At 41.2% G+C, this 20588-nt stretch overlaps 1 protein-coding gene across 1 annotated transcript in view; it reads right to left on the minus strand.

The window, feature by feature from the left end:
* Positions 1-420: 420 nt before the first annotated feature.
* The window catches only part of lats2 (large tumor suppressor kinase 2), a 31391-nt gene continuing 11223 nt past the window's right edge, over positions 421-20588 (minus strand). Inside the window, exons 3-9 of the mRNA XM_038721167.1 lie at positions 10714-10846; positions 8981-10581; positions 7241-7468; positions 6635-6989; positions 6341-6523; positions 6050-6156; positions 421-5210 (exon numbers count right to left, since the gene is read on the minus strand). Of these exons, the coding sequence (XP_038577095.1) occupies positions 4647-5210; positions 6050-6156; positions 6341-6523; positions 6635-6989; positions 7241-7468; positions 8981-10581; positions 10714-10846 (3171 nt within the window). The 3' untranslated portion in view covers positions 421-4646. The remainder of the gene's footprint in view (positions 5211-6049; positions 6157-6340; positions 6524-6634; positions 6990-7240; positions 7469-8980; positions 10582-10713; positions 10847-20588) is intronic.

Genomic DNA, 20588 nt, shown 5'->3' on the forward strand with positions numbered 1-20588 from the left:
CCTGTTCGCTTCAGCAAAAATATTCCAATAAAAGTTGACATTTAAATGAAAACATAGTATCTAATTTACTTATGTGAAAATATGAAGCACAGATTCCCTATTGTGTAATCAATAGATATAAATTAGTTCCACCTCGACCAGTGTTAACATTAAAGTGCTGCTTTAATTTTAATGCATCAGCAGTGGTGGAAAGTAACACAAGTACATGTACTCAAGTACAATTTTGAGGTACTTGTAGTTTGCAGATAATACTACTAAATGTAATCAACAAATAACATCTGATGTATTATTACAGGTCAAGATAAAAGTGTATTGAACTCTGTGAAAATTCACATGCATGTATGTAAAATAATAGAAATTAGCCCCACCATGTCTATTTATTAAATGCAAATACACAAATAATAAATGAACAAAGGGGTATGCAAACTGAATTCAGATGGATTTACTCTGGAGGGATGACAGACTGTGTATCACATTAAATTCACATGGTATACAACAGATGTTTATACATGAGCTAAATTTTTTAACTTGACTAACTGTCAAGCTATGACAGGCCTAAAACTAACAATTAGAAAGGATAATAAAGTTAATATATCACCTTTGGCACACTAATGGACTGAAATAAAGCACAAGTTCATGTTGGTTAATTTAATTTATACATACATTTTACACACAAGGACTGTGAAAGCATTTTTACAAATTCTCAGTTCATACATGAATGTAAAAAAAAAAAAAAAGATGGCTGTCCACATTACAACATCTATAATACTGCGTAGACATGGATTTTTGAACATTAGCACAAGGGAAATTGAAAAAAGGGGGAAAAAAAGATACAAAAAATATGTATATCTGTATAAATATAAATTCAAGAGTAAGAATTGTATCATACTTTAAGGAGCATCAAAGGCAACAAGAGACTCCTTAGAGTAAATGAAAAAGGATACATAAGTAAGTCTCATGAAGAAATCAGATCGGAGCATATCAAGTCAGTCAAAGATTGTCAGTCATCACTGTCTAACCTTAGAAATTGAAAAGAAAAAAACATATCCAGGAACAACCTCACACTTTGTGAAACCCAAACACTGTGCAGAGAGCTGTGGCTCACGTAATAAAGCTATTTTTAATGAAGCAGTCCATCCTGGTCAATGTAGATTGACAACGCAATCAATGAGAGGTTTAAAGAGGTGGAACGGTGTCTGGGGAAGAGTGAAAAAGCAACACCTGTCTGCCTTAATCTCAATGATTGTGCCCTTGAGCAAGGCACTTAATCCATTATGGATCCAGTGGTGCTGCTCTGTAGAAGACTATGGTTTATCTGGGCAGCTCACAGACAACACTGGCTATGTTTACATGCAGAATTTACTGGCTTTAGTCCAGTTTGAGCCACCATTAGACATTCATGAAAAACAGCAAAAAAAAAAAAAAAAAAAAGGTTCTTTCACATAGTGATTACGTTAATTTTTTTTTGTATAGATGCAACAAATCAGTCAGTCTGTGATATGAAATTAAAAATTTGAACAATCAAACTCAAATAAAACCAGCACCTTATTAAATTTCAACATAACCTGAGTTGGAACATTGTACAGCGGTGAGGACCCTGTTTCCCTTTCCTAAAACTATATGTTGCAGAAATACATTGAGTTACAGAAAAGTGGCATCTAATTGGATTTCCTTGTGATTTTAAGGGCAAAGAGACAATTTAAGATTACACATCTCATTAGTCTCAGATGTCAGGCATTGTAATTTATTTTTGCGCCCACAATTTTCCTCCCTTTCTACCTTATCTAATTATATTTATTGTAAGTTACTGACAAGAATAAGATTGATTGTTGGTGCGTGTAAACAAAGCCAGTGTGAATGTGAAACATCAACTTCCCCAGGTCAAGAATAATAACAGGTAAAAGAGGTCTGTGAAAAAGAGATGGTGATAAGGCAATCGTTTAGGATTGTGCTGCTCACTTTAGAACACAAGGCACATTTACAGAAAAACAAACTTTTAATACATTGTCAAGCAAAAAAACACAAAAACAAACAAACATCAAAATCTTCTGTAACAAATCTGAGCCACACATTTTTCATCATTCTGCCAGTTGTGCATCAGAGAATCACTCAAAGACTTCTTTAGCATTCCCAGTCATTAAGTCAAATTCAGAATACTGTTGGAACTGTTTGGTGTTATAATTGACCAAACCGTTCAGTTTGACTCAAAGAGACCAGTTACTGTTTACTGATCGTCAATAAGCAAGAAGATACTGGGTGACAGCGTCGTCTGCTGGACAGCAGAGCTCTAATAAAGAACATGGCACAGATCTGTAGCAAAAGTACACAGTTAAACAACACTCAAACTTGTGGTCATTTTGGATAAATAGAGAAAATGTACCAAACACTTTGCAGAAGTCTAACCATTTGCAATTTTGTAAAATAGAGAAAACTAGTCTGTTTTTTTTTCTCTTTCAAATTACATATTCTCAAGACAACCTGCCTCACTCCTCCTCTTCCTCTAACTTGTATCTACTCTGTTCCATCTCTTTTCTGAACCAGAATCCTTAACACCCTACTCTCCTACATCCAGGGCCAGCCCGACTGCAGGAGGCGAAGAGTATTCTATGTTCTGCAAACACTGATCACCACTGTTGTCTCCTTCGTCATCTAGCGGCGATACACACCCCAACATTCAATTAGAAAAGGCACACAGCTCTTTACTTTCAAAACCCAAGCACACTCGGCAATTAAGCCAAAAATTCTTTAAGCCACAACAAAAGAAAACAGGTACAAATGTAGTAACAATTATAATAATATTGTGAATAATATTAACCACAATAATAAGCAGCATGTTGTAACTGAAAAAAGAAAAATATATATAAACCAATATATTTGTACATTTCAGTACTAAACGTTCAAAAGGATATTAAGTGTTTAGAAAACTATTTATATAATGGGTTTTTTTGTATTGCACATAGTCATACTATCATGTTTGCTGTTGTAAGAACGTGTTGCGTTGTGTTTTCATGACTGACTCCAGAAGATACAGGAAGCCGGTTATGTTACAATGCAACTGTGGGATTGATCTTTGCAAAATAGCTGTGCGTGTGTGTATTAGAGCTTTTCTCAGTTAGAAACATACTCAGCCCAGCCCGACCCGCCGTGTTCAGGCCTGTCAAAGTCTGGCTCTGATTCCTTTTAATTCTCTTCAAATCAGGTTGGGTTTCATTCCATTCACCCGTTTTTTTCCCCTAAAATAAAGAATGGGAAAATATGTGTTGTAACAAGTAACAAGAGAGCAATCTTTCCATCTGATCCAATTCTTCCTATAATTTATGAACAGAAATCCACTGCATTTCAGGCTTACAATAATATTTCTTGTTTTAATAAGGCTTGGGCTCAATAAAGGCTACAGTGGTTCAGTGTTGGATTGGGCTAGATTTCTCAAACTCTACACATGCCCTTTGTGCCTGTGTAGATTTAACATTTTTTGTAGGTGACTATTGAAATGGTAAGCTAGAATAGGAAATCAGTAACAGGAAGTATTTTTATGAACTCACGGATATTTGTAACAGCAACCATCTGAGGGAAGAAGGATCAGGCTTCCATCTTAACAATAAAACATTACACTGACCTACAGTTGGCACAGAATTAGGCATTTGTGGATATAAATGATAGATGGAGCAGCCAAAAATATTGTATTTGGTTAAACTGCGAATGCAGAAATTTAAATTAATGACAGAGAAATATTTAAAAATTGGAAACTGAATGCTGCCAAAGGATGCACATTCTCTGTCACACAAGAGGGCTGCTAAACAGTTTCTCTGTGGGTGAACACGAGGAATTTTGGAGAATTCATCATCTAGTCTGTGCCAACATCTTGAAACTTCAACACTGGACACTGAAATATACCTGCAAACACTGTCTTTAACTAATTGATAATAACCGTGTGTGAGTGTGTGCACGTGCATGCATGTGTCTTTGTAGCTTATTTAGCAGCTGTGATAGAGGTGTGATGCTTATTCAGTCCCCCGCCCTCAACAATCAACAAGTAAACTGGTTCCACTCTTCTCACTGCTGTGTCCAATATTCGAGTGTAAAGCAGCTCAGGTAGAACAGGAAGCAGCTCCTGTGTCTGAACGTGACCATGGAGGTGTTTCAGACATCCGTAAGACACAAGGGTGGAAGGAATGGGTAAAGAAACTGCTGGAAGAACCAGAAGCAGTCCTCAAATTAGAAATCTTGTCTGTAATCCAGACATCCTTTCATTCCCAAGAATATTAACTATTTCCTTTCAAGCTGTACAGTTTCCAAGTCTTACTCTTCCAACCGCACATGCTTCACCCTTGATGCAATCAGTCACATAAAGAATGTTGTTTTTTGGTCCCGGATCAGAGGAGCTTTGTATTTAAAGCCATTGTGGATGCACTATAAATTCCACAAGGTGGCGATGTTCATCAATTCTGCTCCTGCAACTCAACAAATCACACATGCCAGATATGCAAAGAAACACTCAGACACACATGTGTAGCGTACACATCAATGCACACGGACACATACACAGAAAAAGAGCAGTGGCAGGTTGGAGGGTCATGAGCTAAATGATGAGCATTAGTCGGCAGTAATAAACACACAACGCTCAGAAAGCCTGTCAGTCTGCAGCTCTAGACGTACACCGGTTCACATCCCTCCCCCTGCTCTCCCTCCTCCTCCTCTTCGTCATCCTCTTCCTCTTCCTCCTCCTGTTCTTGTTCATCCTCCTCTTCTGTGCCCATGCAGGTGGCTCCGGTGACGCTTGACGACCCACTGCTAGCCTCAAGTGGTTTAGGGTAGCGGAAGGGGCAGCCGTTGTCATCGAAGAATCTGCGGAAGGTGAACTCGTAGAAAGCATGCTCTGGGTGTTTCCCATGCGGAGAGCAGAGCATGTCCAAGGCTCGGGTGCTGTCCCCGCTGTCACTCCACGCCCCGGGAACGCCCTCCTCCTCCACGGGGTCGAAGTTGGATGTGTCCATCGGGTGGGCGATCTTGGGCCGGTAGGGGGCGGGTTGCTGCCGCAGATTGCTGGAGAAGTCCATCTGGGCAAAGAAGGGGTGAGCCTTGATCTCACCTGCGCCATTGGCACCCACACGATCCTCTGCAGAGCAGCAGAGACGGCCAATGATGTCGACAGCCTCAGGGCTCAGTTTGACCTGGGCAGGGACCTGCAGTGTGCTCTCCCAGTTAATGACCTGTGGAGGGGAGACACACACATACATGAGGTTTCCACAGCTACAGTAAAGTCAGATGCAGATGTTTACTGCCATCATTAATCGGTTAGATTCACATCTACTATTTTTCAAGAATTAACTTTCAATTAGAGCTAACGTGGACAAAGTCTTTAAACTAATCTGAACTTTTACAATTTTAAATGACAATTGGGCAAACTACACCCTTATGATATAAAATATTAAATCAGGTCATATTTGGGTTAGTAAAACTCTGTGGTAGTTTTAACTCATATTTTATTCAACTTCTCACAGTTTAGATTGAACTGTAGCCTCTTAGGATGCATCTCTCCATTAGCATGATATTAGTGATTTCCAGCCCCACTGGTCCAGTCCAGCAGATGGCAGCAACATGACAAAAGAGGAGCAGTAAGCTGGCTGGTAGGCTAAACGGCTGTTGCCACTTTTATGCACTATTGTGTATTTGCATTGCTTTTATTTTTTTTCCTCCAAGTCCGAGGTTTGTTTGATTTGATCAAACCCTCAGTGCCTGTATCACCACCAAGGTAAAAAATCACCAGCTACCACTGCTCTCGATGCAAGAGCCGCATCTGTGTATTATGCATAAAGACAATTTCCTGTAGTTTTCCTGCTGCGACTGAATTGATCCAAGGATGACAATCATTCATCCATCCACCGGTCAATGATTTAATTTCTAAATCTTGACATACTTACTTGACTTAAGCCATTGACAAATTGTCTTCAACCTCACTCAGTAGTTGATCTCCCCAGTTGAGCCCACTCCCAGATATTTTCTAGACAATTCATTAATCAAAGCGGGGATATTTTTCTTCTTCACTGACCTTAATCTGAGTCTCTGTAGGCGTGGGGGCCAGGAAAGGCGGCTGTCCCACCAGCATCTCAAACAGGATCACTCCCACGCTCCACCAGTCACACAGCTGGGTGTAACCTGCACACAATACACAAATATCAGATTCATATGCAAGTGCTCTCGCTTTAGAGACAGAGACAAACATAAAGCAAAATCCAGTTTTATACATATTTGTACGTGACTTGTACTGTACTTGTTTCTATTGTGTTGGCTCAATATTTCAGCCCAGTCTGATTAAATTATTCATCGTATTCTCAATCACCTTTGCGCAGCAGCACCTCTGGTGCGATGTAGTTAGGTGTTCCCACCAGGGAGTGAGCGAGGCAGCGCTGGTGCTGCCGGTTGGCGCGCTGCTCCAGTGTCATCAGCCGGTCGCCGCAGCGGCAGTTAGACACATCGTCCCAGAAGTCACTGGGCTCCATGCTGTCCTGTCTGACGTGGCTCCCTGGAGACAGAAGAAGGGGAGCAATGCGGTTATAATCCAGCCAGAAAACAATGACCTGGATTAGCTGGATGGGAAAGTTAATACTAGAGCACCTGTCACAAACTGCCTCACCTTTCTGGTAGTATTTGGAGTTGTGCGTCCAGCGGAAGCCTGTGCAGAGGCCAAAGTCCGTCAGCTTGATGTGTCCGTCCAGGTCAATGAGGATGTTGTCAGGCTTGATGTCGCGGTGGATGAAGCCCATCTTGTGGACGCTCTCGATGGCCAATGTCAGCTCCGCTACGTAGAAACGCGCCAGAGGTTCAGGGAAGACGCCCATTCGGATGAGCAAACTCATCATGTCTCCTCCGGGGATGTAGTCCATGACGAAGTAGAGGCTGTCACGGTCCTGGAAGGAGTAGTAGAGACGCACCACCCACTCGTTGTCTGCCTCAGCCAGGATGTCGCGCTCTGCTTTCACGTGAGCCACCTGCACCAAAGAAAGGTCTCATTTGAAATAGTTTGCATAACAACATGTCATCACATATTTAAATAACAGCAATAATATCTGCACAGGCACAAACTGGCTGTTCCTCATTAGTGATGGATCAATATTCTATGTACAAACGTGGTAAACAGGTGAATGCCTCTATGTAACTAGTACAAAAGCACAGGCTCTAACTCGAAGACTTCTTCAAAACTATTACTATGTACTTAATGAAGAAAAATTTATTAAATCACCTGGTTGCGGTTGAGGACATCTTTCTTGCGCAGTGTTTTCATGGCATAAAGTGCACCTGTGTCCACCTTACGTGTAAGACACACTTCACCAAAGGCACCTATGCCCAATGTCTTGATTTTGACAAACATGGACTTATCCATTTTGGCACGGCGTAGCCTGTTGTAGTTGGACTCTTTCTGATTCAGCATCTTCCTCATCTGTTCCTGCTCTGCTTCCGATAGGCCAGCCTGGGTAGGAAGGACAGGGGTTAAGAAAGATGGTGAGGGGAATAAACGATTATTCGTCATTTATTTTTGGCCAAGAAATGTGGCGTGTGCTGAACCCAGTGCCCTGAACTTTGTTGTAGCTAATTCTGTTACCTAACTGTTTGGGATGAGGCTGTAGTATTTTTTTCTCCTAAAAAACGCCTTTCAAGTCAAGTAGGTCAAAAGAGCAGAGGCCAGAGTCATGACTCAGGACAAGGTCATGCAAACAGTATGACCTCACTGACTTCTCAATCCAAGACAAAAGTCTTGTTGTCCAAAACAAAGTCCTGAGGGAGAATTCTCTGGATGGCAACATCTTGGACATCACTGCTCCACACAACTCATTATCATGCACTCTTTAACTACAAATTACTTTTAATTTACTCCTGACCATTTTCCAAAGCATGTAGATGAGTTTTTTATTATTGATTTCAACCTAAAGAGAGCTAGTGTTTTAATGTTCTTTCAACACACTATGAAAATGACAGACATTCAAAGCTTGCTTGAGACAGAATAGTCTTCATAGTTTCATATCTTTCGGTATCGATAAGTATCAAATTGTTAAAAGCAGATTTTAGCTCCTGAGTTAAAGTTGAAAGAAACCTGATGGTTAATTGTGGTTTAAACTTTTCTTTATGGTCAACACTTGATGCCAAACAGTGGATCACTTCACAAATCAGAGGTAGATCATTCAAAACAATGATGATAGAATCGTCAACAAATATAAATGAGTAAATTAAGTAAAAGCTTTTTTCAGTCCTTTTTCCTCAACAAAATAAACATCTTAATAAAAGTCCTAATTCGTGTATGATTCAAGCATTTATTGAATATTTATTGAACATTTGTTATATTGTTATTGAAAAACTTTATATCGTGATAATGACTGTTACTGTTTCATTGTCCAGCCCTAAGTGAAGAATTTACTGCTATTATTTATTTGTCTAAATGTTACAAAGTTGATGCAGTCCAGAATGTCTGAGAACTTATGGATGCCTACTCTACTAAAATGCGCCACACAAAATTGTAAATCTGGCTGTTTTTATAAAAATGAAAAATGTTGCTGCTTGCAAAATCATCAATAAGTATCATCATAACTTTGACAGAAAGATACACATGCCAGCCATGTTTTCCACTACAATGGATCTCAAGAAAGTTTGAAGTCTGTTAAAATTGATCTTAATATTTAAACAGCTGACTGGAATAGATTCAGTCTGAAAGCTTATGGTATCCTTTGGAAAATGGTCTGCAAAAATGTATACACAATTTATAGTTAATGGGCTGAAACATTCAAAACCACTGGTGCGCTTCTCTAATTTGAAGATGCTTTCCAGCAAAACCAAACGTTTGAATGAGATTGTTCAAAAAGCTAAACAAGGATTAAAAGTTCAAAGTCACTTTAACAAAGAGGCCTTCTCATTGCCTTCCGTTTGTTCTTAAGATGATTCAGCAACTTACTGAGTTTGTAACAGAGCAGGGAGTTCAATAAAGTCTTACCTTGGACATCTCTTGTTCCAGCTGAAGCCTGCGGTTCAGTTTCTGCTGGTGGGTCTTCATCACATTCTCTATGTGCTGCTCCATGTAGAACTTAAAAGCGAAAGGTGAGTAAGTCTTGATGCGCGACTCTCTCTTCTCCTCATCACGCCCATTCTTCCTCACAGGAACAGGTGATGTCTGGATCTGCTTCTTGTCTTTCACTGTTTTTTCTCCCTTGCCCATCTTTGTCTTCTCTTTTACCTGCTGGCTCTCCTCGGCCTTTCCGCTCCCTCCACTGCCGCCATGTGTGCTTCTGACAGCAGGGTTGCAGAGATCCTGAGCTCCACACACGACTCCGGATCCTTCCATGGCCCCTGGCTCGCCAGCCGCCCCAGACATGAGCAGGTTTTTGGGGTAAGGTGGTGGTGGGCAGCGTGGCTCCTGAGAAGGCTCAAGGGAGTAGGTCTCCTCTGGCATGTAGGCCAGAGGCTCCGCTGTGTCCTGGGCCTGAGCAGTCATCCAGCCGGGGTGACAGGGTCCCACAGCTGTCTTGGGCTCAGGCCTCATCACACGGATACTCTTGACTGGCTGTTGGATAGGCGGGGATGTTACAGCTGTGATGGTGTTAGGAGGGCCCAAGGAGGGGTCCTGTTTGCCAGCTGTCGGGGGTGCAGCCATCGCAGGCCGGACACCATTAGGCCCCACAGAGCGACTGTTAAAAGAGTTGGTTCTGCTGGGGACACGCACTTCCCCCCTGAATGGGCCCTGGGGCTGGGGTTGCCTGGCTGGAGGGGCCCCTTCAGGACCTGGAGGCCCCGCCCAGTGATGCTCATACAGGTCCAGGTTAAGGCTGGCCCTGGACGGTGTCATCAAGCCTTGGGGCATATCGGAGAAGTCAGGGCCCATCCCTGCCACCCCACCTGGGGAACGGGACATCATGTGGACCTGGTGGGAGGTGGGGCTTGCCTGGCGTGGGTGGGAATGAGGAGCCAGGTACAGGTTAGCTGGGTACCCTCCCCCTCCTCCTCCTGGACCATTCTGGCCCATGGCCCCTTTCCCCTGCATGTTGACGTAGTTCTCTGGGGGTGCCATGGGAGGCGGTGCCATCTTGTTCTGGAAGGAGGCAGTCCTCTTGACTCCATAGCCTGCAGGCTCCATCATATGCGGCCTGGCATGGCCATAGTCATAGTGGGGGCCTGGGACTGGGCCTCCTGGTGGCTGAGGCTGGAGCTGCAAAGGCTGACCAGGGACATTGTAGCTCATCATGGGCCCGTGCTGCTCCATACTGCCAGGGTAGCCCTTCTGCTGGGCCCCTGGGGGGTACATGGTATTGGCTGGGTTGCTTTGTGTCGACATCACTGCTGGATAGGTGCCCATACTGGGAGGTCGACCCATTGGGTTCCCCATGGCAGGGCCCTGTGCTGTACCATTTGGGGGCATCATGTAGTTCATTACAGGGGGAGCAGTCATGTAGGGTCTGGGCATCTCACCCTCAGGGCTATATCCCCCTGCCCCATCATACATGGGAGCTCCCATCTGGTGGTATGGTGGCATGGGACCTGCCTCACCTGAAGCCTCTAATGCAGGTCGGTGGTCCATTGAGTTTGGCATGCCAGCTTTTCCTGAAAAGGCAAGGAGTAAGATCACTCATTACATCAATTCAATAAGCACATACAATAACTATATGTAGTGAGGAGAAATGAAGAAATAAAAATCTACTTGCTAAAGTCAACTTATTGCAGTTGTATTATTACCTGGTGAAGTCTGCTTGATGACACGGACGATGAGTTCATTGCGAGGGTCAAGGTAGCCCATTTTGCTGATGTACTCTAAGGCTGCTTCAATGTTCCTACTTCCTGTCTGTTTTAGTGCCCGCACTGCCATTTCCTGTGAAGCACACACACGAACAAAAAAAAAAATAAATAAATAAATAAATTGATGATGTTGACATCATTCAACAAAAGAAGTCAAGGTTTTGAAATGCTTAATGTTATCTGAACACAAATAGCTGCACAAGAGCTTTGCCTAAATAAAGAGTCTAAAATTGGCAAAATTTTAAAGAATGGCATAAATAAAAATGACTACAATCTGGTCAGACATTCTGTGGCTTTTTTTCAGACTCAAACATACATGCCTAAACAAAAGCTTTAAAAGACAGTGCTGCAGGTATCTGCAATTAAGTGCACAAACACAAACATGTGCATGGCTGCTACAAACGTGAATTAAAAATTAGAATAATCTGCCTTGAAGGTGTTCAAGGCAGAAATCCAATATAAAAAACATAATATGTAAATAAATAAATAAAAAATACACGGGGTGCTGAAGCACCTGCATCCTCTCCATGTGGGGTCACATACCAGTGACTTCCTGTGCCTGCCACAATACTACTACTATTGGAAATCGAAAAATAATTTCTAGAAGTGGAAATATAGATAAATGGGAAACGTTTACTATAAGTTTTGTTTTTACTGACAATTCCATTTTTAAAACATGACTGAAAAAACAAACAATTGAAACTTGAGAAATTGAAATGGTTATGGTAGGGGAAAACAATGAGCAAACAGACCCTTAGTTGGCATTCAAAGAAAACTGAGTCAAAACAATTATTTTACAGTCGCATGATAATTTGCAATTATTGAATGTAAATGATTCAGTAGTTTTAATCTAGCAACAGAGTGTGTTCCTGTGTGTACCTCAGTGGCACTAACAGACAGCCTTTACTGAAAAAGACCACAAAAAGCTCCCTTTAATGGACCACACTGTTTTCTTCTGTAAGTTTTAGCCCATTTAACACTAACTTTATTTTACTACCCACCATTTTCCAAAGTATACTATAGTATTTTTCATTTATTTTTGCATGCAGTACTTATTCCTTTCCTGGGTTTTGTTCATTTCACTATGGTTTAAAAATCAACAGAGGCTCAAAACTTCATTGAGAGCAGCAAAGTTCATGTCACCTTTGTTTTCAGTCAGTTATGTTGTAAGAAGAGTTAAGCGCTGACTGATCTATGCTATGTTGTCAGAAAACCAAAGACAGAAGACCAACAATAACACATGGATATTATGAAAAAGGATCATGAGAATTCGGAAGCATACTGTATTAAAAGATTCCCGTTTGGAAGCCAACGGGAGTTTCCCGCCATCAATAATGCACCACCCAAATTATTATTATTATAATATTTAGTTTGCACGAGATACTAAAAAAACACTAAAATACCATAGTACAAGGGAGATTGGGGTCTTTTTTGACAACTAAATTAAAGTTAACTATGCTGTCAGGAAGCTTCCATAACTTTGCTTGTAGATGCTATGCATCAAGTTGATTGCATTCCTCTTATTCTTCATGTAAAATAGCATTTTATTTAATTATTTGCCTTTTGGCCAGTTTTTCTCCTCAATTACACCCAAAGGTGGGGCATGGGAAGCTCATCCCAGGCTCTAACAGGTGGGTCACTGTAAAAAGCCTGACGGTATGTAGGTCACCTATGTGAAAAATGTTGGTTAACCACTTTGGCATTTTCTATTCATCAGCTGCCGTGTAATTTATGATTAAGACAGAGCAGCAAAAATGTGAAGGAGGTAACATGCAGAGCATTCCTTTCGAGTGTATGGCCTTTTATTAAACAATGCCAGTGGTTCTTGTGTTAATGAAAAGCAGATGACCCTAAAAGCTTTTCAGCTCAAGATTTAGTTTGAAATGTTAGGATTTATAGTTTAAGTAGACTTATATCATAACAAAGTGTCTGAAAGCAGCACCACTGCTTCAGAATATTACAAGAAATAAGTCATCGTAGTGAAACTACAGTAACCTGCGGTGTTATTATATAACATTACTATTTAATAACTTTTTACTTCTAAAAGTTTTAAATTCACCTCATTAGTGTTCTTCATGTCTCCTGTATATGTTGTGCAGTACAAGTATACATTGAGTTGATCTGACCCCACCTGCAAATCAAAATTCCTTTCGATGGTGTGGTAGGGGAGCAAGACGAGGAACTGCCGCCTTTATCTGTGAACTTTGTTTACATGTTTACTATTGTGAAAAAGACAAACAGGGCAGCAGAGTGTGCGATAAACACAACAAAAACTCTGCCTTTCCCTCTCCAACTGAGCGACCCACACCTAGATGAGGAAATCCCCTCAAACGGCATATGACCTCACAGCAAAGACATTTCAACTCAGACCTCTGCCTGCCTGCTCCTACAGAGCAGGCATTCAGCCCCGACACTCAGGTGCCCCTGCTGGCCACACGCAGTAACAGCAACCACAAACGAAAGTCTTCTGCCTTTTACAGATGACAGGAGGTGAATTTTATTAGGACAGTCACTCACAGGGCCTGAGAGTGTTATGTCCCTGCTTTAAATTACAACAACCATACAGTATAACTAACTGCGGGTGCTTTGGATGTACAATCTACATACATGCATATTTATTACTATATTCTCATTAAATATGTCATTTATATTCAAGCATTTAGCTGATTCCTCGAGTAACTTCATATTGGGGCAATAGTATGATAATTGCCAATAACTCAATCATCAGTGTCTTAAGTGTATAGTTGTAGTTTTACACCATAAATGTAAAAAAACCTGGTGCTCCTGGTTCTTGTAAGATATCTGACATCAACAGTCTGAATGTGCTGCCAGATATCGTACAAGAACCAGGAAAACTGAACACATTATTCCTACTTTTTATATCTTTATTATGGCCTAAAGACAATTTAAGAAGATTTTATCAGCAGGCAAAAGTACCTCCAGTCAAAGGCATTTAGCTACTATGCTGCACACACTTCTGGAAAAACTCATTTCTGCACTGAAACTATTTGTGATAATTGCCAGTTTATTGGGTACACCTAGCTAAAACTAATGCAGCCTAAAACAGTCAATAAATCCTCCCTTCATGAAGGTTATAACATTGACTTTTTGTTGAAACTGTTTTTAGGTGTTGATTCAACACTCATTTTGGAGGCTGCACTTTGTGGTGCTACTGAATTGTGTTATATTAACAGATGTTTGTATTATTTTATCCACCACATTTATATCAATAAAGGGTAGGCTAAATAACATTAAAATTCTATTCAACTGTTTTTAAAATGTTGTTAAATGTATTTCGACGTATGTAACACACTTTGAATTGTCTTCATAAAGGCTGGCCCTGGACGGTGTCATTAAACCTTGGGACATACAAATTAACCTGCTTAGCCTTCCATGACATATTAGCATAAGCCATTGTATTATTAATATAATGCAAATGAGTACTATGTCATCTAACAACAGAAGAATCATGTCTTTACCATTCAAGTGCAAGAACAGCTGGGGAGAGCAGTTCTATCTCTGTGCAGCCATTTTGTGCCCCTTCTGACTGCGGTTTATCTGACAGGCTGGCCAACTGTACTTGTTGGGAGGAAACAAAATCAAAACAGAAATAGTTTGAAAGTAGGACCATGCAGCAAAGGTGGCACGGTCAATTCTCGAAGCCAGGAAATGCCAAGGCCACATACTTTCTATGCCTTCTGTAACGTGTGGGTCAGTGTGGGGTCCATCACCGTGTGTCTATATACTGTAGGTGTAAACTCACTACACACCTGCTTTTGTGCCCTCTCATTGTATTTCATGCCCCCCCCCCCCCCACATCCCTGAGCCCAAAACGGGGACACACACACACAGTATAAACTGTGTGTGTGTGTGTGTGTGTGTGTGTGTGTGTGTGTGTGTGTGTGTGTGTGTGTGTGTGTGTGTGTGTGTGTGTACATTCCTTCATAGCCAATAGAGCGTGCCGCCTGCCAGAGCCGCCCAGTAATGTCACATTCTGTCCTTCTCTCACATAGCTTTTCTACCCCGTTTGCTTTCCCCCTGCTTCTCATGCAGGACTTTCTTTCAGATTCTGATTTGTTTAATGGCATGATGATAGTTAGGTTTAGTATTTAGTAAGTTGTACTTTGTTTACAATGTGTAAGTATAGTAATACTGTAATTATTAACAAGTGTTTTTGGCATTTCTGCCTTTATAAGACTGTAAATTATAGAGCTGAAATGACATGAGGAGTAAAGCAGATGGAGGCTCACTTGCAACAAATGTCCCCAACCAGCCTCTAACCGGGCACACTGCGATTACATGATCAAAGTCTAAAGGTGGTGGTATGCTCAAAACAAACTCGTACGAACAAGGCGGAAGTGAGAAGTGTTTTGGCTGTTCTGAATGGTCGCACTCGAAGGTGGGGTGAAAAGGGAGGAGTGAGCAGCAATAATTGGGATAACGGTGCACACTTTCAGACAGTCTCTCCTTGAAGGCACTCGTAGTGTTTCACTTAGTTGTTCACACGAAAAGAAACATATAGATGTGTAAAGAATAAAAAGCTTGAGAGAGAAGGTCATGGCCTGCTTACTTTCTCATGTTCATTCACCCGACCAATCACGGTGTGAACTGTGATTGTCTGATTGACACAAAGCTCCCAATTCATACTATTCCACTGTTAACCATAACAATAAATGTTTGCATATTACTACATAGCGAACAATAATAAAAGTAAAAAAATTTTAAAAAATCATCATAAAAAAAATAAAAAAGACTATTGGGGGACGTATTGTACAAGAATTGCATGATTTACTAATCGCAGCCATGACACTGTTCAAGAGTGTGCACACATGTAATAAACCTTTTAATGTCCTCAAAACTGTATAGCAAACTTTCCAAACTTCTAATCTTGTTTCATCTCATAACAATGATGCCAAGTGGATATAATATGGTGAACCGATATTACTACTGGGTCAATACAATCTCTGTTTATTTAAAAATGTTTGGCATTGGCCTTTAGTTTATGTTAAAGCTTGCTTAGCTCAGTTTCAACAATCAAAACACATCAAAACCATATAGCGACTCCATTTGGAATGTTTTACGATAGGGTATGTGTGGATGTTAGTTGCACTAAAGATACATTTCTCTAAACAGCCAACAAATATGTTTTTACCAGTCTATAAGAAAACATTTCGAGTTCAGTATCAAACCGTATCTCTTTACTTACCAAGAGCTATCTCCAGCAGTAGAAAGTCACGCGAATGCGTACTCTTATTTTGCTTCTTTTTATATTGCTTCTTTTGTTGGCCATCTTTGTGTTTCTGTGACAGTAACTGGGAGAATTTACCTTCAAACTTAGTCCTCAGGACCTCAGAACTGTTACTTTTTCACATCCTTTTGATAAGGTTATTTTTTAAAACTAGAATTCTGGCCAAATCTTACAAATTGTACCTTTAATGATTAAATGTAACAGTGAATGGTGGAATTTCAGATTTATACTAAATACATGACATTTATATAACAATCCTCCTAAAAAATATTTAAATGATTTACAGGAAGAGAAAATAGGCATTGTGATATACAAATACTCAAAAACATATATTTAGCATCTAACAAGAGCTAAATAAACAGTTAACATGGGGACACACAGGATTAGGACTCACTGTCTCTTTAAATGTTTATCTTTGAGTTGCATTCTTCAAGGCAAAGCCGAAATGTCGGTGCATTTCACCTGACTATCATTATTATCATCATCACCACCGCATGATAATGGTAAGACCCATAGAAGACAAGAGTTTTCTTTCTCTGCTGTCATGACCCCCCCCCTCCCTCCCCACACACACATTTTATCTTTTGTATGACAGAATAGTAAACCAACATTTGTAATAAGTATATAATATTTGGTTCAAATCATGACCTCAAATGTCTCAGCTGACATTAAACAGTTCTTAGAAAGAGCGCTATATTAAAATTGACAGATACATTGAACCACTAAAACACAGAAATACACTGCTTTTTTTTTATTGTTCGTAGCTTCCTCTCTTGGGAGGGGGGGGGGAAGGGAGAGAGAGAGAGAGAGAGAGAGAGAGAGAGAGAGAGAGAGAGAGAGAGAGAGAGAGAGAGAGAGAGAGAGAGAGAGAGAGAGAGAGAGAGAGAGAGAGAGAGAGAGAGACACACACACACACACACACACACACACAGGGTTGAGGTGGGCCTCGTCAGCCCGACTGTCATGCCGTGGCGGCAGATGTTCCTTGCTCACATTCCTCAGCCCAGGAAGCAGGAATTCAAGCTATTTGCATTCTGGATATTCTTTCTCCCATCTCTCCCTCTCTCTGTCAAAAATATCCAGGCCACATTCGTTGCAGGCCACAAGCCGCTGAGTTATCCCAAACTCATAATCACCAGCCTACAAACTTTACACACCAACTGCTCTCACAGACTGACATAACAAGCACAAACGCAGGCTGAGTTACTCGCATACACAAACACTCTTATACTAAATCCAGAGTGTCTTTTGATATTAGTAGTCTCTTTGCCCAATTCTGAAACACATTCCAGCATGGGACACTGCAAATCGAAGCCATATGGGGGACGTTCAAGAGTGCAGATCATTTCCATTCAGAGAGCCATAAAACATCCACCGTCTTCATCCTGTCTCCTCCTCAGCTATGGCAGTAATGTGCAAACTGCTCCTCTGCAGACAAAATGAAGCGTACGATGATGCTTAAGCGACGTTACTTCTTAATCACAACTTTTTACAGTCTGAGCCCAGGAAAGCCACGTCCTCTACTCCAACATACAAGCCTTGAACACATACACTGCTTCCAAGTCACATCCTGTTGGCCTTTACATAAACACTCGCTCACACATTGAAGGTTCTAATATGCTTAACGTGCACCGGATTCCTGCCTGGCCGCAAATTGCCCTGCACATACAGTAGAAGGCCTTTGAGGATGGTCAAGCAGTTTAGGGAAGGAAACACTGAACGCTCCCTCCTTCTCTTCATTTCCTTTCTTCCCCTGTCATCTCGATGCGTGGTATGTCACCCCCACCCTCGCTCCCCCTTCAAAACATTTCCTTCTTTAAAAAAAGTGATTATGTAACAAGCCACATTGCTCTGTAATTTGCAGCTGGAGTAGACGGGAGAGATGAAGGAGGAGGAAGACGAGGCTAGCTGATAAGAGTTGAAAAAATAGGGGTGCCTCCAGAAGAGGCAAAGGAGAAGTGACATGAGGACTATTCAAGGCAATAGTCGCTGATCTACGGCAGCCATGATGGCTCTAGAATATGCTCGAAAATAAAAAAGTAGGAGACCGACAGCTTGGTGGCCTAAAAAAAATGAGGCTGTCAGTCTGTCAGAAGTCCATCACTGTAAAGATGACCAGAGCAACGGTCCTAATGGGTTATTGATGACAAAGTGTGATGAGAGAAAGGTCGAGAGGTGTGTAAAGATACTTTGTAGTAGTCTGCATTCATGGGGTGTTCCATTTACCTCAGAAGTCAGAGGTCGGTGCTGGGAATGACGTCACATCCGAGTGAAAGGCGTTCCGGTACAACACCAGATTTAATAATAATAATAATAATATAATAATAATAATCATCCTTATTTGTAGAGCACTTTTCAAAAACAAGTTACAAAGTGCTTAAGTCGGGAATCAAGATTTGATGCCTATGGCCACTGTTAGCAATACCAGCTGTTGCTATGGTATTATGCACACACAAACACCATAGCAACATGTTTACAGATATAAGTTGGACAGGACTGTGTGTACGACTGATTGAATGAGACACAAATAAGACAGAAGCGCAATCAACAGTATATTACTACAGCTTTCACTACTGTCACTACTGCGATTCTGGTAGCAGCCATCTTGCATATTAAGGTCGGGGTTGGTGAAGTTCTCCCGACTTACAGAGTCGAAAATTTGACTTAAGGATGTGTTCCAGTTGAAATTTCCGACTTGGAAATTTCGACTTCCCATTTCAAATGGAACGCGCCATCAACATGTTAAATTAGCATCAGAAAAGGTTGAGAGGGAGCTCTCTACCTGAATCAGTGATTTCACCCATTCAAGACAGGTTCTTCTTACCATGTCACCTCCACCGTTTCGTCTCTTTCATCAGAGAAAAGTAAAAGGCTTTACCAAGAAACATTTTCTCTGACATTCTCAAATCAGCCTGCACTTTTGTACAGATTCAGTGGTGTGAAAATAGTTTCCTAGTTTGTTTCGCTTCTTTCAGTTATGTTTCTTGGATTATGAACTCTGACTACAAACTTATTTCCTGTCATGCAGCGCAGATCATGTGTGCATGTGGACGGTCGGTGGGCCATTAGCTGTAGTATTCGCGAGTTCCATCCATCCATCCATCGTCAACCGCTTATCCTGCGTAAAGGGTCGCGGGGGGGCTGGAGCCAATCCCAGGTTACCATGGGGCGAAAGGCGGGGTACACCCTGGACAGGTCGCCAGTCCATTGCAGGGCCACACACTCACACCTAAGGACAATTTAGGGTTACCAAACAACCTATGTTGTCTTTGGACAGTGGGAGGAAGCCGGAGCACCCGGAGAGAACCCACACAGACATGGGGAGACTCCGAGACGAGTTTGAAACCGCGACCATTTTGCTGTGAGGCCACAGCTATCCACCGGACCACCGTGCCGCCCTATTCGCGAGTTCAACTTTTGACAAACATTAGGTGTTGTGAAGCAGTTGATCGGTCAGCTTTTGTCAGTGCTTGTTATTTGAGGTCAGTTTGGAGTGTCGGGGGGGGGGGGGACAAAAATAAATAAATAAAAAACATACATAAATATGCAAATAATTGTATGTGTGTCCTATAAATATGTTTTACATCAAACTTTTGTTAATATTAAACAGCCCAATACGCTCTCACATTGTTGCATTTATGTATTTTGATCTAATGTGCTTTTAATTTGAAATAATTTTTAAGTATTTGATTCTTGAATACTCACATTTTTATTGGTACAATATTATTGAATTAACGTCAACTATGATTAATCCTTCATTCACTGTAATTAATCGTAATCAATCAAAACAATGTACTGTCTATAGAGACAGAGGGACAAAAAAAAAAAAAGACTCTGCAGCAGACAGACCAGAGACAGAGCAGGAGGAGAGGAGACATGTTGGGTGGTGACTCGACTACAGCAAAAGGAACTGTTCCACCCTGCTGCCATTGAATGTTCACTTCCTGTTTGTATTGACTGGCCCCGCACTGCTCTGGGCCATTTACAATGTCGGCAGCAGTGGAGGTCAACTAGCCGGCATTGAAGTCGAGGAAATGGCTGCCAATGGAGCCTGTAAGTTTTTCACAGTTTCTTCTATCCATCTTTGACAGATGTTTGAAATGTGCTAGAGGAGCATTGGTGCTCAAAAACTTTCCTTCTCTCCTGGTCATTTGTCCTCGTTAACGTATACTATATTTGTGCATTTTCAGAGCAAATAACAGATACTGTATAAACAGGGTGGAAAACCAGCAGATTCAGATTTGAATTGGCCAATAAGAAAGTCATCAGACAGCATACATACATAAAGGCAATGCCAACAATAATTCTGTGAAAACTGAAAACCTCATAGAGCACGCCCCTTGAAAAAGTGTTTCCTACTAAAACATATCACCATATAAACCTTTAGAGTCATTATAATAGCTTTAGAGTCATTAAAAGATAAGTGCTTTAACTGAAACAATCTAAAATATCAATTTTTTTTAAATAATGGACAATTTGAACTCTTTTCACCTCAAACAGTTATTTAAATAAACCCACTGAGATGTGTATAGGAGAGATCCCCCTTTGGTGGAACCACGTCCAACAA

The sequence above is a fragment of the Micropterus salmoides genome, unplaced genomic scaffold (assembly GCF_014851395.1).
Source record: "Micropterus salmoides isolate LMB-PRFRI ecotype aquatic unplaced genomic scaffold, ASM1485139v1 Ms_hic_scaffold_15, whole genome shotgun sequence".
Classification (NCBI taxonomy): Eukaryota; Metazoa; Chordata; class Actinopteri; order Centrarchiformes; family Centrarchidae; genus Micropterus; species Micropterus salmoides.